Source organism: Hyalella azteca, unplaced genomic scaffold (assembly GCF_000764305.2).
Source record: "Hyalella azteca isolate HAZT.00-mixed unplaced genomic scaffold, Hazt_2.0.2 contig7219, whole genome shotgun sequence".
In the NCBI taxonomy this organism is placed as follows: Eukaryota; Metazoa; Arthropoda; class Malacostraca; order Amphipoda; family Hyalellidae; genus Hyalella; species Hyalella azteca.
The window spans coordinates 10,141-25,279 of record NW_025937347.1 but is presented as its reverse complement, the minus strand read 5'-3'; the positions used below and the strand labels follow the sequence as shown (position 1 = coordinate 25,279).

At 40.6% G+C, this 15,139-nt stretch overlaps 1 protein-coding gene across 1 annotated transcript in view; it reads right to left on the bottom strand.

Annotated features, from left to right (window-relative positions):
* Positions 1-2,068: 2,068 nt before the first annotated feature.
* LOC108677883 (exportin-5) overlaps positions 2,069-15,139 on the bottom strand; it is a 22,413-nt gene continuing 9,342 nt past the window's right edge. The window contains exons 9-18 of the mRNA XM_018166186.2: positions 14,859-14,870; positions 14,010-14,207; positions 12,266-13,222; positions 11,466-11,647; positions 10,206-10,312; positions 8,508-8,695; positions 7,775-8,031; positions 6,958-7,192; positions 5,613-5,750; positions 2,069-3,952 (exon numbers count right to left, since the gene is read on the bottom strand). Of these exons, the coding sequence (XP_018021675.1) occupies positions 3,803-3,952; positions 5,613-5,750; positions 6,958-7,192; positions 7,775-8,031; positions 8,508-8,695; positions 10,206-10,312; positions 11,466-11,647; positions 12,266-13,222; positions 14,010-14,207; positions 14,859-14,870 (2,424 nt within the window). The 3' untranslated portion in view covers positions 2,069-3,802. The remainder of the gene's footprint in view (positions 3,953-5,612; positions 5,751-6,957; positions 7,193-7,774; positions 8,032-8,507; positions 8,696-10,205; positions 10,313-11,465; positions 11,648-12,265; positions 13,223-14,009; positions 14,208-14,858; positions 14,871-15,139) is intronic.

Sequence of the window (15,139 nt, the reverse complement as noted above, 5' to 3'; positions counted from 1 at the left end):
CTTGATCAAAAAAAATTCCTTTTGTCATGGAAGTTGTCAGAATTACAAATCTTTTTTTCAACACCATTAGGCTCAATTTTTTTCGCTGTGAATATTCTTGACAGCAGCAGTTTTTAACTATAATGATCATCATGGACTTGAGTTAAATAGAGTGGTGGAGAAAACAATCTTACGATGAACGCGACGAGTACATATGGCCTAACAGAAGCTTCTATATCGCACGTTTGTACGAGCGTCGATCCTTCATCAATGTTTTCAGTCAATACCAAGATATAAAATATTAATGAGCACTCCTGCAATCAAGTCTTACGATTTCTAAATTATTTAAATAGTCTACTTTTAAAGTCCGAGTAAGAATACTTAGGAGGAACCTCAGTGATATGTATTTTGACAGCATACAGCCTCAATACGCCATCCCTGTCAACACTTGTGGAGAGGAATATTGTTTTAAAATAAAAAAGATTCCCTTGTACGACAACTCATTTATTCCGATTGTTCACTTTAAACAAGCAATACTACAAAATCTGCAGGGATTCGTCGTCATCAAAACCCAAAACGTGCTGCTTCGTTCTTTATTAAGATGGTAAGCGATGTAATCGCATTCGAATCTTCACATCTTCGAGTCGTGGACGTTATTTCAAAACGTCGTGGTCACATTTTGATCAGCGAGGTCCCGATCGCAATGTAAGCAAGAAGCTGTCACCAGTTATATCCCGTAATATTTGAGTAGGCAAGTCTCTGGCAAAGAGGATATCAAGACAAAAATGGCCAGGAGTGAAGCCAGCTTAATGATGCATTTAATTACGAGAAGTTTGTCTACCTGCTTGACAAATAAACAAGCTTGTTTTAGCTTTTATTTCCGGTGTTTCTGATTTGCGCATTTTAGAATTATGGTATATTTTTAAATGGAGGCCTTGACTATACTATACTATACTTTAGCTCTTACCCGCTTGAAATTTTAAGTAGACAGTTTTTCCTATCAGTATTTTTTCGTAATCTTGTCTGTACTAATTACTGATTTCTCAGTCTTCTAGAATTTTCAAACTGACGATGGCGCTGGAACCCGAAACGTTTGCCATAAAAATAGAATGAATTTTTGTACCGTTTTTTGGTTCTAAGTTTTTAGTGAATTTGCGATTCAAGCTAACGAGTGACATTATTACTTGAGATTACTAACTTATTATCTTCTGGAGGTCCGGCTTCGTTCCGTTGTTGAGTAATCAGAGCAGAAATTCGGCGCAGACTTCATCAACAACATTGTTGCCGACTCGCCTAAGTCAAATTAACCAGGAAACTAGGGAGGTTATGTAGTACGGTTCTTCCTCTCCAGTACGATACTTTAAAGGCTTGTCTTGTAATATCTACAAATTTTTTGCCTAAATTAAGTCACTATTGTCAAGAATGTTGAGAAATCAAGTGGGTTAGCAGCACAAGATCGTCTACAGCTCGCGAGTTCTGAAAAAAAAAATGCTTGTAAACGGATTTATTTAACATCGTAAAAGTTCTTCGTATTTAAAAGCCAGGGTAACTCGAGCCGTGGACGTATTGTTAACATTTCAATCAGCTATAATAGCTAGAGGAGCATAACTGCCAGTAGCGGGGAAGGTGGATTTAGAGGCCGGCGAGCCCACTTAATAACAAAGAAATGCATCCTCAAGCAACTGGGACAACGTGCGAGTGTGCTACGATGTGGCGTTCAGGGGCCATACTTTCAGAACTCGCTAAGTGAACGTAAGTACTTACGCTCTATTTCCTTGTCTATGATTGCTGGATTTTGCTTGAAAGGCCTCCAATGATTAGCTGATGAACTTATGATCTTTTCACTTTTTTTGAAAGTATAGGCCCTGTGATCGAGAACTCGGTACAACTTGGAATAGAATGACTTTCTGTATGATTGGCATAGGAACTGAGCTTAAGTTTAGATCAGTAATTAACAGCAACAAGTTGACTCTAAATACGACACTTTTGTGATACTTCAGAAGGGAAATCTAAAATAACTTCGAATGTTTCATTTCAGTTTAATTAAGTATAAAACTTTGGAGATGCAGGCAAAGAGCAAAGACGAATAAATTGCTTCGCAAATGTAGTCTCAATTTCAGTAAAGTCAGACCTAAAGTACACAGCCTTCAACACAAAATTCATTTGGAATAATATCGAAAAATATAACATAACTTAATCATTAGTTAAATTACAGCAGCCTTTCTTCCTCACTCATTTCATTTCTTCAAAAGTAATGCCAATTTATTCCTGGAAGGTATAATAGTCAACGGTTCTATATCAACATATCAATGGTAATAGTTCTATCATCTCTTCATCAAACGTGTAATTTTTTATGAAAATCCTGAAGAATGAATGAAATTCAAGATTAATTTTATGCGATGCTCAACATCTAAGTCCTATAAAATTTTTCGGTAGAATAATAAACATAGACATTTTTGAAACCTACATTCATAGCAAATGACAAGGACTTAATATTACCTAACATTTACATGGCAGTATTTACCTCGCCTCGATCATCACCTATGAGATAAGAAGTGACTCGTCTAGACCACTGTTCTAATTTTTCTATTCATTATATGATAGTATTCATTTTCTTGTCGCATTGCCACGACATTTTTCGGATGTCGTGTCACATGACACACAATGCCCGAAGAATTAACCATTTGTTTGTGTGAGACGAATATACACCGCGAGTTTGTATTAATTGTATCAGTTTCCTAATTGTTACATGCAAAAGTGTTACAATAGGAACCTGATCCTAGCTTGATAGCTTTAATCAATTCATCCATTCCATTTAGACATCAATTCATCTCAGATTAATGCCAGTTCAACTGGTACAATTTTGAATACGAATATGGTAGCCTTGCAGGTATAAACTTAACATTATTTTACAGCCCAACGGATTACAATAGTACATGGAATGCCAATCTCCTCACAAAATGTCATGGATCTTAGTCTATATTCAAAAATGAAGTCTGCATCAACAGCAGACCAAGACTACCAGTTAGAATTTGAACCAACATGGTAATCGAAATGATGAAGAAACCTAATCCCTGAAATATCGTTGGACATTGTGAGCTCTTAAGATGTATATTTTCTATGAGATCAAAACTAAGAAAGACAAGTTTCCTGTCTTGTCATCGACTTGACTGGACTAAGACGTGATGCTCGTTATCTTGCAGAACATCAACACTAAAACATCGACGGCATCATGCGTACAATTATGCCATAATCCCTCATAATCCCCTAATTCATAATCGAAGTGAAATCCCTTGGTTAAATCGTGACTACAAACAACATTTGCAGTCAGCCCTCCTGGGGCGACCTTTTAGTTGCAATGATCTTGGTTGATAAAAACATAATGAGTTGACAGGTCTGAAGCCGGATTCTTTATCTGACTGACATTCATTAGGTAAAATAGAATAAATTCGAGCAAATGACTATAGCATGCATTGTAATTCCAGTTACCTAATAAATAGTTATACAAAAGCTTAAGATATACGAGACTGCCTACACTAGTCATGATAACTAAGAGGCAGGAAAGAATAAGTATTGTATGAATATGAATAAGTATAGTATGAACATGAAGCAAGTTAGTGGATCACGAGAAGAGGAAAGAATAAGTATTGTATGAATATGAATAAGTATAGGATGAATATGAATCAAGTTAGTGGATCACGAGAAGAGGAAAGAATAAGTATTGTATGAATATGAATAAAAATAGGATGAATATGAAGCAAGTTGGTGGATCACGAGAAGAGGAAAGCATAAGTATTGCATGAATATGAAGCAAGTTAGTTGATCACGAGAAGAGGTTGCCGAGGACGAGATGCGCGTCAGGAGCGTCGAGGGCGTCGTGCTGCTGCGGGGGCGGGCGATGCCACAGCAGCGGCGGCAAGCACGGCACGGCCGCTGGCTGCTTCAGCGCCTCGCTTACGCTCACGCCGGTTATCTGCGACACAGACGATAGTAAAGCTAAATATTTATAGTAATATAACATAATCATAAAATCATACGTTAATAATTCATACAATGTCAGGATAACGCCGGTTATCTGCGACACCAACGCTGATAAAGCTACATATTCATAATAATATAACATAATCATACGTTAATAATTCTAATAAGATGTCAAGAATGTAAACAATACATTATATGTATAATAATAAAATAGGCAACAACTTATAAATTCAGTTTTGATACACAACCGAATTTTCACTCGAAATACAATAAATACATTATGTATAATAATAAAATAGGCAACAACTTATACATTCAGTTTTGATACATCAGCGGATTTTCACTCGAAATACAATAAATACATGATGTATAATAATAAAATAGGCAACAACTTAATAATTCAGTTTTGATACATAACCGTACGTATTTTCACTCGAAATATAATAAATACATTATGTATAATAATAATATATGCAACAGCTTATAAATTCGGTTTCGATACATAACCGAATTTTCAGTCGAAATGCAATAATCGATGGAGTGATTAATGAAGAAATTCACAAGAGATTTCGAGGGCCGCTTCATGACTATGATCACTAAATTAAATAGACATCCACTCAATACTTACTGACCGCAACGAATCTCGCGGTGCATTTTCATCAAGTAAAATTCACATTAATGTGAAAATAATCCAAACAAACTCAGCCCATTAGACGCCCGTGGATAATTTAACGAGTGTAAGAATCCAGTGCAATTGAAATAAATAAATTAACTACGCATTAATTCACACAACGCTTTCATTGAACTCTGCTTCGAAAGGAAGAGTGGGCAGTAGTGGAATGGTTTGCTAGCGTTTTAGCCATCAAGCTATTTTGCCGCGGAGGTCGAAAATTGAAGAAAATTTCTAAATCGTTCATCACCCACAAGGTCGCCCACACATCGCCAAAGAAAGGTTTGAAGTGGCCAGGCCATTGATGCTCATTAGAAAGAAGTAGCGTTAGTATCTCAAGAAACGAAGTGACAAAAAGGGACAGGTGACCGGCAACGAAGACGAAGTGACAAGGAGGGACAGGTGACCGGCAACGAAGACGAAGTGACAAGGATGGACAGGTGACCGGCAACGAAGACGAAGTGACAAGGAGGGACAGGAGACCGGCAACGAAGACGAAGTGACAAGGAGGGACAAGAGACCGGCAATGAAGACGAAGTGACAAGGAGGGACAGGAGACCGGCAACGAAGACACTCGAACAAGAGGTCGGTTACTCGAGAGGTCAGCCGCCCGCAGGAGAGAGACAGAGAAGACGGAATTCGAGGAATCCTGCGATAGCTTAACCCCAAACCGAGGCTCGCAGTCAGACACCGCGATTCTCTTGTGGGGCGATCAGGTAGAATCCCTACAAGGACACAAAATCTTATAGGACTTCAGTTGAGCATAGACACACGTCAGATGACTACCAGATTGGCCACAGATGACCAAGAGATCTCATTCATTCAGCAACCAATTACTTATTTTAGTCACGATCCACCCATTTATTTCCTGACAAATGTGATAACAGCCTGAAAAATTGCTAATTTAAAGTTGGCAAGTTGAGTTTAAGTAAAGCCTCTTTAGTTTGAACCTAACATATTCCTGGCTACAAATCTGTCTTACGGGCGTGAGAATCTTCTTGAGGGAGTCTTTCCTGATCTTGTCTTGCTTGGCGTTCTTGACCTCAGAGAGACCGCGCACCACAAGCTCGTCGAAGCTGGCGACCTCCGCGCCGCTGTCGGTCGATATCGACGTCAGAACCTGCGATCAAACTTTCATTTCTCATACCTTCAAAAAATGCGATTTTTTTCAAGAAAATTATAACACCAAAAAATAAACATTTCTCAGACCTTCAAAAAATTTGAAATTAATTCAAGACAATTTTAACACCAAAAATATTAACCAGTTTAAATGTAACACCATGGTGTTGATTCCCGAAGACAGAAATTATTGTAATTGACAAATCCTAAACCACACAACACTACGGTCATATTAAATGAATTAAACGGGCATTTGATGAATGCCTTCTGAAATTTTGAGGGTTAAGAATCTCAAAAAATGATTTAAATTAAAACAATATTAAGAAAAGACCGTGAAATGGGTTTAAAAATATCATAACATTTCTTATCACGCAAAACAATCTGTGCTGCTTGATGGAGCTTTAGGCAAACGATTTCCAAATAATGCTTGTTTCCAATACAACTTGAAATACATTCGAGTTCCCTAGTATGATTTATTTTCAACAGGCTTAGAACAAATATTAAATTTTTGCAAAATTTACACCGCTAATTATCTTCAATTAATTGGAACGAACGTACAGAGTAGGCAGAGTAATAAACTTATTCTAAATACAGTAGAAATCAGGAGAGATAAAAGCGAAATGAAATAACTTAATTTACCTAAATTGACAATAAATTATGAATCAACATATGTACCAATGAATTTACTTCGATATAGTCTTTTGTAACTACTCCAGAATTACCTATATGAGAATCAGCAATAAATAAAATGTAATGTAAATTATATTGAATTACAACATGTACCTACCTACATCGCGTACGGTACCTCACGTTTCTGCTTAGTTAGGACAGCAGAATCAATGAACCTGACTATTGACTCAGAGAAGCAGCCGCTTAGTTGAAGGCAAAAATCAGTTAAAGACAATATATCGGGAAGGCGTGACCAGTCAATAGTCAGCAACACTTCAACCAAGTTCCTCATGATGCCTGTCAATAGTCAGCAGCCAGTCAATAGTCAGCAGCCTGTTAGCCAGTCAATAGTCAGCAGCCAGTCAATAGTCAGCAGCCAGTCAATAGTCAGCAGCCAGTCAATAGTCAGCAGCCAGTCAATAGTCAGCAGCCAGCCAATAGTCAGCGGCCAGTCAGCAGTCAGCAGCCAGTCAGTAGTCAGTAGCCAGTCAAGAGTCAGCAAAACTTCATCCAAGTTCCTCATGCTGCCCAAGAATGACCTGAGGCAGGACAGCACAGTGCGGCCTCAGTGTGGTGTAGCAGAGCAGCACGCAGGCGAGCATGGCCTGCAGGTTCTCAGCGTGCTGACCGTGCACCTGCAGACCTGTCAGCATGGCCCGCAGCAGCCCACAGCTGTCGTCGTCTGTCAGCTGCGACACGTCCATCGTCGGCAGACAGACGGTAAGCAACCCGCACGCTTTTAGACAGCACTGACTGTCCGGACACGACAGGCTCCTGCCGTGCAAATGGTTGGTGATGATTAATATTGGGGTCAAAATAAAGTACATCACAAGCGTAGAGACAGCTAATGTGGTAAATTATTAAAATGGCAGCTGATAAGTAACTGCAACTACAGCACCAGCGTAGAAACAGCTAATGTGGTAAATTATTGAAATAGCAGCCGATAAGTAGACTGCAATTTTAAATAACTTTTCTCAAACCAGCCTTTAGGGGAAACAAAATAAAGGGAGAAAAACAAAAATCATACCGAAGCTCAGCTAGAAAGATGACGTGGCAGCAGCTGAGCCATAATTTTGTACCTCAAATCCAACAACCATTTATAGTTAGAGGAAAATTTGTCCTGAAATATCGGTACCGTATCACATTATAGCTACAAAACCATTGCTGAAATTAAGACACTAACAAATCAAACTCACGATAGTAGTAAATTAAAGCCACAAACACTGCAAAGAGTCTCGGCATATCGTTATCACATTATAGCTACAGGACCATTGCTGCAATTAATAAATTGACAAATCAAACTCACGATAGATGTAAACTAAAGTCACAAACACTGCGGCTAGTCTCAGCACTGACTGTAACAAAGCAGAGATGACAGGAGGCATCACCGCCGACGATAAGATCATCAAGCCAAGTGCAGAAGTCAGCTTCCCACTGGCCGGTGCAGAGGCCGCTTTGTCGGTGATGTCTTCAGTTGAGTTATCCCCGCACTTCACAGAGACTTCGTTCATGCAGCCGTCGGTGTAATCAGCGACGTCGCTCACATCAGCCTCTGCGTCATCAGCTTCTGATAACTTATTCCGAGGCGCTTGCACAAGAACCGCCCGTAGAAACTGTAAAAACTCTAATTAAATAACAGTATATGGTAAGCTACATCAACAAAAACTGCTATTGGTGCAGAAGTAGGAAAAATAATGGAAGAATATGCACCATTGATGTGAGTCAATGGTGCATATTCTTTCGGTGATGTGATAGCTCACATCACCGAATACAATATTGGTGCAGGAATACGAAAATGAATGTGAGAACTTGCATCACTTTACACTACGTACCGGTACCTCACATCACCAATAACAAGTACCGGTACAGTATTTGTGCATGGCCCATACAATGACTAAACAAATGTCAGGGCCCATACAATGACTGAACAAATATCAGGGCCCATACAATGAGTGAACAATTATGCAGGACTTGACACAGGGCGTGGCTTATACAATACATGGCTCATACAATACATGGCTAATACAATACATGGCTCATACAATAACTGAACAAATATTTACGACTTGACACAGAACAAGACGCTCACATCGAGGTAGTCCCTGTTAAGGAGACGCAGCAGCTGCACGTCCAAGAGCTCCTCCAGCTCCTGACTGAGCAGACCTGATCTCAGGGCGCCGTCCTGAGGCTCGTCCTCGTCCAAAGTTTCGTCGTCCATCGCCGGCAGTTGACGGGAGCCGTCCACGCTTTTCCAGCGTCTTTCAAAAAACTTGTTCACTGCACAAACATTTAAACATTACCACTAAATCTGTAAAGAAATCAACTTCTGTACTTGTATTTACCATTCGAACATTTGCACATTACCACTAAACGTGTAAAGAATTACAACCTCGGTACTTGTATTTGTGAAAAGAATTACAACTTCTGTACTTGTATTTACCATTCAAACATTTGCACCTTACCACTAAGCTTGTAAAGAATCACAACCTCGGTACTTGTATTTACCATTCAAACATTTGCACATTACCACTAAACTTGTAAAGCATTACAACCTCGGTACGTACTTGTATTTAATATTAATAAATGTCAAGAACAATAAAAATTTGTGCCTTATAGCAGGCTCAATAACACAATTCCCCATTCAAACATTTGCACATTACCACTAAACTTGTAAAGAATTACAACTTCGGTGCTTCTATTTACCACTAAATGTCAGGAACAATAAAGATTTATGCGTTTTAGAAGGCTCAATAACACAATTCCCTGCACTGAAGCATATTAGTCTTTGATCTTTTAAAAAATGCCCGCCTTGATGAGCTTGAAGTGTGAATTGGGCTGATGGGTACAGAAATCTTTAGAATACTTGAACCCAGTAGGTAGTTGCTGACCTACTCATTTTGTTTCCTAATAATTGCTGACTGAATCATAATAGCTGACTGACTCAATGCTTATTCTAGTAAGTCAAGGTAATTGCTGATTGACTCATATTCTTTCCTAATGATCTCGTTCTTTGCTCGGGAGCAAGTTTTATCTTGCGAAGAACGGACGGTTGCAGCTTGGCGAAAATATAATTATTTCTTATCAAGCAAAACTATTCCAATTTCAAACATGATGAAAAACTGACGAAACAAAAATCTTTTACATAATCGTTCGATGAATTTCCATGACCATTGGCCACGAGGACACGAGAATTAGCGATAATGAGAACCGATAATGAGAACCGATAATGAGAAGCGGTAATGAGAACTACAATGGCTTGATTAGCCCCTGAAACATTTAAACAAGGTAGTTCTTTGCTTGAATATTGAGCCTGTTAATAATAGTAAGAAACAGGAAAACGTAAGAGTGAGAACAAAGCACGTTTATAAGAGTAAGAACTAGGCCTGTTTATGAGAGTAGGAACTAGGCCTGTTTATGAGAGTAAGAACTAGGCCTGTTTATAAGAGTATGAACTAGGCCTGTTTATGAGAGTAAGAACTAGGCCTGTTTATAAGCTGTCTCTTATACACATCTAGATGTGTATAAGAGACAGGTAAATGAGAGTAAGAACTAGGCCTGTTTATGAGAGTAAGAACTAGGCCTGTTTATAAGAGTAAGAACTAGGCCTGTTTATAAGAGTAAGAACTATGCCTGTTTATAAGAGTACGAAGTATGCCAGCTTATACCAGTACAAATAACTTGAAATAAGGCGTATTCCTGCAAGTATAAGAACATATAAAATAACAAGATCTTAAGCATATTCATGCAAGTTTAAGGACATATAAAATAACAAGATGATAACACAGACTGTTGTTGGTGACGAGCTGCAGGACGGGCAGCACGAAGGAGCGCTGGGCGCTGGGGGGGCAGTTGACCAGCCACGGCGACAGCAGCATACGCAGCACGCCGCGCAGCCTGCCGTGAGCACTTGTGTGAGCACGTGAGCACACTTGTGTGAGCACATGAGCACACTTGCGTGAGTACGTGAGCACACTTGTGTGAGCACGTGAGCACACTGGCGTGAGCACATGTGTACACTTGTGTGAGCACATGAGCACACTTGTGCGAGCACGCCATGAGCACACTTGTGCGAGCACGCCATGAGCACACGTGCGTGAGCACGCCATGATGAGCACACTTGCGTGAGCACATGAGCACACACTTCGTGAGCACAGACTGCCATGAGCACACAGACTGCCATGAGCACACAGACTGACGTGAGCACACAGACTGCCATAAGCACACAGACTGCCATGAGCACACAGACTGCCATGAGCACACAGACTGCCATGAGCACACAGACTGCCATGAGCACACAGACTGCCATGAGCACACAGACTGCTATGAGCACTGACTGAAGTGAGCACACTCTCAAAAAATCATTGCAGGCTCAACGACAACTCACATTCATGGAAAATGTTCAATGTAGGGATAAATCCAAGAGAATTACCTTGTAAATCCACAGGAATCGATAACTGGATTTTCTCGATAACACATTTAATCGCAAGGTTTCGATATTTTGAATTAGCGTTTTTGACAGCAACTATAAAAATTAAAATTACACAGTTCGTAACAACAAAATTACCAAGTTTATTATATTTTGAAAACGGAAATACGGTTTGAAAAACATGATAACATTAAACGATTCAGAAGATTATTAAAGAAGAAGACTAAAATAATCCAATTATCACATATCGCATCATCAATCATCATAGAAAGATCATCTAATGACAGAAATATAGGTACCCATCACCCAAGCGATATGTTTAATTAATGTCCAGTAGAAAATAATGTGTTTTTAATCAAATAATAGTGTGATGAACTAAGGTGAATGCTAAACTCTACAGTACAGTTGACACTCGCCTGTAGTGTGGCACAATAGTATGATGAACTAAAGTGAATGCTGGACTGTACAGTACAGTTGACACTCGCCTGTAGTGAGGCATAATAGTGTGATGAACTAAAGTGAATGCTAGACTACAGTACAGTCGACACTCGCCTGTACTGTGGCATAATAGTGCAGTGAACTAAGGTGAATGCTAGACTGTACACTACATTTAACACTCGCCTGTAGTGAGGCATGACCTCCATGCAGTGTAGGGGCGCCTGCAGGGTGTACTGCAATAAGTTGTCTGTCCTGTAGAAGACCTCAGGATGACAGCAGCGGCAGAGCTCAGCGAGACACGAGAGCAGCGTCTCGTGCAGCAGGTGCAGGTACGCCTGAGCTCGTCGAGTGCGACCCTCCGCAGCCTCGAGTAGTAAAGAGCAAACCCTTTACACTGTGTACTCATAATTTAAATTAATATAAAGTAGGTATTAAATAAATATGTACTTTTAGTAAAGGATATACCAAGAGAAGCCTCGTGGAGGCACAGGCTCAGATTTCAGTCATTATAGTCGTGAAAAGATGAGAAATACTTCCATATGTCTTAAGAGTTCCCAATTCAATGATTAAACAACTTACAAGCACGACCATGTTTTGATAGGGAACAATCTAGATGAATTTTAATTAACATGACCATTATGTAAATATGTAGGTAAATACTACAATTGTTACCTACTGCAAAAATATATGTGAACGTGTAAGAAATAAATATCCCATACCCGTGTTTCGTGTTAAAGCTGAGGTCCGTCGATAGATATCACTACCCACATGAATTGCTGAATATTGCTCAAGAAAAGTGCTTCTAAGAATGTGAACTTTTTAGTACATACCTATGGCAAGTAAAATGGATTACCCTGATGGATATTAAGTAAATCAAAATAATTTAGAATGATGATAGTAACGGCATTGAAGATGCATTAAAGTCCATCAAGAAGAATTGGACGAGAATAGCACGTATTTAAAGCAGCTCAGCAATATCCAACCTGTTGAGCTTCTTCCGACAAAGGCTTCTGTTTGAGCATCAAGATGGTGAGCTTGTCGCTGATGGGCAGCTGATGAGCAGAAGTGAGCACTGGAGGGAGCGCTGCTGTGCTCTCAGGCAGACACAGACTGTTGCTCACGCGTGTGAGCGACATGACGTTGTGCAGCAGCGACACGGCAGATTGCCAACAAGGGTTGCGGGTAACCTCCTTTATACTCGCACCATCGTTTATTTCAACGATAAAGCCTCCTGCCGCACGCACCGACTTGTCCTGAGGCGGTCGAGACTTTTTGGCAATTGCTTCTAGAATTTTAAGGGCGTAAGTGAGTCTGTACCTATTGCTAATGATCACCGCTTCTTCTTCGGGCGTCTCTGTCTCATTAGCAATGCCGACAAACTTCATGAACTCGAATGATGCGGTAAAATGTTGTTTGGCTTGCTCAAAAAAATCTCTGATGGGCTGTATCTGAGTCTCAATGAAAGCTTGCTGCTCGGCATAGTTATTACGAGCGTTATTGATCAGGATAAGGGCTTCTTGCAAGGCCGTGAGCTCAAGAACAGTAAGACGGTTAGCGCTGCTGTTGAGTTCCTTGAAGATATCGACTACGCAGGATAAGCCGGGCAGCATGATCGTGGGATAAAGCTTAGCCAGACGGGCCACTAGCAGGCCGCAGTGTCTTCTTAATTCTTTGGTTGATTTCTGTACAGTCTTTGGGTCACTGCAACGACTGTACACGAGCAGCGGGTTCACGATCTTATTGAAGACCGGGGTGAGGGTGGCTGGCTGGTGAACTATGAACGGGAAGAGGTTGCTGATGCACGACAGGAGGCTGAACATGACCTTGTCGTCGTCTGAACTGAACTCCAAGAAACTTGCAAGCATTCGCAGGCCGCACGCAACGGCCTCTGCTCCGTGCTCGACGTCACGAGGCTGGCTTCTCATGATCCACTCCACCAGCTGCACACATGCACGGCCAGGCATTATTACCTCAATTATATACGTTATGTCAAGCTTTATTATCACAATTAAATACGTGTGATAGTTAAGACTTAACTGCCATAGTTCAATAGGCGATAGTTAAGACTTTGTCCAGCTGTATTATCGCAATTATGTACGTTATGCCAACCTTTATTATCACAACTATATACGTTATGTCAACCTTTATTATCACAACTACCGGTATATACGTTATGTCAAGCTTTATTATCACAATTATATACGTTTTGTCAACCTTTATTATCACAATTATATAGGTGCGTTAAGTCCAACATTATTATCACAATTACATTATGTCAGTCCCTATCACATTAAGATTGGGTCGCGCATGTATCACATAATCATTCAATCCATACAATTATATTGAGTCATGCTTCATTACCACAATTTCATTATGTCAAGCTTAATAGCATTTGCTATTGCTTAATTGCTCATTCACAGAACTTAGATGTGCCCCCTTAAACAGCCATGTACCTATCTTATTAGTGTGATTATCCTAAAATATGAATTTATTGATAAACGAAATTAAGACTACTTCGAGGAATTATCAAATTCCTCCAAATAAAACTTACGGCTTTAACGAGGGAGAATATTGTATTATTTTCTACGTACATAAAGAATTATTAACCATGGTAATTGTCTACATGAGAAGCAAATGCTTGAGAAGAGACAACAGAAATACCGTATTAAGAAACTAGATATTGATTTTTCTGTGCTAGGAAAATTTAAACGTAGATCCAGAACTCACAAAGCACAGCACTTCCCACTGTCGCTGGTAGGAGAGCCACGGGTTCTGACGAGTGTCAGTGCCCGCACCAGACGAGGCTGGCGCGTCAGGTTGCGGGAGACGTAGCATCTCGTCGCACTTCTCCTCCACCAGACGCCAGGTGAGACTCGGCTGCTGACAAGCTGCAGTCCGGAACGCTGCTGACAAGTCCCGTCGCACCTGCACAGTCAAGGGCGGTAATAACACGTGCAGTCGTTGACTCGTTGACAAGTCCCGTCGCACCTGCGCAGTCAAGGGCGGTAATAACACGTGCAGTCGTTGACAAGTCCCGTCGCACCTGCGCAGTCAAGGGCGGTAATAACATGTGCAGTCGCTGACAAGTCCCGCCGCACCTGCGCAGTCAAGGGCGGTAATAACATGTGCAGTCGCTGACAAGTCCCGTCGCACCTGCGCAGTCAAGGGCGGTAATAACATGTGCAGACGTTGACAAGTCCCGTCGCACCTGTGCAGTCAAGGGCGGTAATAACATGTGCACAGATGCACCTGGTGGAACACTATCCAGGCGTTGTAGTGAGAGTATGTTCATGCTATGCGGCATCTCCAATGACTATAGCAAATTGAACCATTTCAGTGACCATTAAATAAATTCAAATTAGCCGAGCGGTAACCATTCATTGCTTCAGAAAACGCATCAAATGATACCGTACGAGAATTCACTGATGATTGAATGAATTGGAATAATACCGTTAGAAAATTGGCCAATGGTTGACAGGATTAAAATAATACCGAACCACAACTGTCTAAAGCTCCACTAATCAGCCCTGATAAGCACCTTATGAAAGACCTCCACTAATCAGTCCTGATAAGCACCTTATGGAAGACCTCTACTAGTCAGGCCTGCTAAGCACCTTATGGAAGACCTCTACTAATCAGCCCTGATAAGCACCTTATGAAAGACCTCTACTAGTCAGGCCTGCTAAGCACCTTATGGAAGACCTCTACTAATCAGCCCTGATAAGCACCTTATGGAAGACCTCCACTAATCAGTCCTGATAAGCACCTTATGGAAGACCTCCACTAATCAGGTCTGATAAGCACCTTATGGAAGACCTCCACTAATCAGTCCTGATAAGCACCTTATGGAAGACCTC